The sequence below is a fragment of the Antrostomus carolinensis genome, unplaced genomic scaffold, assembly GCF_000700745.2.
Source record: "Antrostomus carolinensis isolate BGI_N321 unplaced genomic scaffold, ASM70074v2 scaffold44684, whole genome shotgun sequence".
Classification (NCBI taxonomy): domain Eukaryota; kingdom Metazoa; phylum Chordata; class Aves; order Caprimulgiformes; family Caprimulgidae; genus Antrostomus; species Antrostomus carolinensis.
The window spans coordinates 212-2,085 of record NW_010310910.1 but is presented as its reverse complement, the minus strand read 5'-3'; the positions used below and the strand labels follow the sequence as shown (position 1 = coordinate 2,085).

At 56.5% G+C, this 1,874-nt stretch overlaps 1 protein-coding gene across 1 annotated transcript; it reads right to left on the bottom strand.

Moving 5' to 3' along the window:
- Positions 1 to 543: 543 nt before the first annotated feature.
- On the bottom strand, positions 544 to 1,871 carry EGR4 (early growth response 4; the record flags this gene model as incomplete). Its single annotated transcript, XM_010166569.1, has 1 exon — positions 544 to 1,871. A coding segment is annotated over one exon (1,328 nt), but the record flags the coding sequence as incomplete, so codon positions are not given.
- Positions 1,872 to 1,874: the final 3 nt, after the last annotated feature.

Below are 1,874 nucleotides of genomic sequence, written 5' to 3'. Positions count from 1 at the left end.
ACCATCACCTTTCCAAAGGGGTTGTTACGAATCGGTTGCCGGAGCCTGCTGACATCTCTCTCCTTCAGGAGAAAGGACCAGTACAACCACAGTCCCTGAGCATCTTGGTTGGTCAGTAACTGGTTGGGAGCTCCATGAAAAGTGTTGATGGGGGATATCACAGGTGGTTACCAATATAAGATGTCCATGGGTTTGGGAAGATCAAAAATCCCATCGTGGTGGTGATTTCTTGATGGACATGGGGTTTTTGGGGGTTTTTTTTCCCCCTTCCTTGGAATAGGAGCCATAAAAATGACTCAGTCCCTGAAATTTGGAGATGGCTCCAGGTGGCCGGAGCTGCCACATCCTTCTTCCACCCGCAGCTGGTTGTCCACCACCGCGGTGTCACCTCTGCCTCCCGCGTGCTCCTCACCTCCCCAGCACGGCCTGATCCGCCGTCATCTTCTCCGGGGCCACCCCAGGAGGATATTCCCACCCCGGTTCTCCTATGAGATGTTCAGGAGACCTTGGGAAACGTCATCTCCCAACGTTCAGGTTGGTGCTTCACAATGTCCCAAAGGAGAGACCCACTGAGAAGAACCCCAAACCTTTGAGTTTCTCCTCCGTCCGGGCTTTTTGCTTCAGGTGGACCTTGCTGTGGCGTTTCTTCTCATCGCTCCGGGCGAAGCGGCGGCCGCAGGTGTCACAGGAGAAGGGTTTCTCACCCGTGTGGGTGCGGATGTGGGTGGTGAGGTGGTCGCTGCGGCTGAAGTTCCTCAAGCAGATGCGACACTGGAAGGGTTTGTGACCCGTGTGGATGCGGAGATGCCTGTTGAGCTCATCGGAGCGGGCGAAGCTCCGGATGCAGTTCTCCACCGGGCAGGCAAAAGCCTTCTCATGGGGTTTTGGGCAGAAACATTTGGAAGAGCACTTTGTCCGACGGGTCTTCTTCTTGGGCTCTGCCAAGGCTGGAGGATTGGTGGGCAGCAAGGATGGGATGGAGGAAGAGGTGGGGTGGCTCAAAAAGTCTGTAGTAGGGACAGAGGGTGAAGGGTGAGGATGGAGGAGCTCAGCAGAGCTCAGCAGACCTGGTAGGACTTCAGGTTGGGTCAAGGAGGCATCAAACTCGGGCATTAACGGAGGAGGGAGGTTGTGGATCTTGGTGTCAGCAAAGTCCCCGCGGGCCGGGAAGTTTTCTGGCTCGCAGCCGAAGCCCAGATGGGTGTTGAAGCAAGAGGCATCTTCTGCCAGGCTGCCGAGCTCCGACTGGCAGCTGACGGACAAGACGTTCTCCATCTTGGAGCCCAGTGGGTGGAACAGCCCCTGACCGCTCTCCCCAGTTGGGAAGGCTTCAGGAGAATGGTAGCCAGTGGGCAAGTAGGTCTGATGTTGAGTGATGGGCTCCCACTGGGTACAGGAGGCTTTAAACTTGTCCAGAGGTGGAGAACCAGAAGAGAGTTTGATGTCCTGCTTGTTGTCCAGGAGCTTGGGTTGGAAGAAGCACTGTGAGGTGTTTCCTAAGGTGGGTTGTGCCTGGAGGGGTTGAGCACCCTCCACCGTGGAGAAGCCACCGTAGCTCTGCTCCGGGAAGGGAGCTTGGGTGGATCCGTTCATTTCAGGCTGGCAGGTGGCATAAAGGTCCAGCTGGCTCTGAGCCACCTCAGGACAGGGGTAAAGAGCATCCAGGTGCCTTTGGTGGCCTTCAGAGGAGGCGAAGGGAGAGATACCCAAAATCCCTGACATCAGATTGATGAGGGATTCCTGGTCCTGGGGATGCTCCGGGACGGCTTTGATGAAGAAGCTGCCAGTGTAGCTGAGCGAAGGGGAGGGTTGACCACCCAGGAGGGAGTAATCCATTGTCCCACCACTCATTGGGGCACCCAGCAGCTCACCTG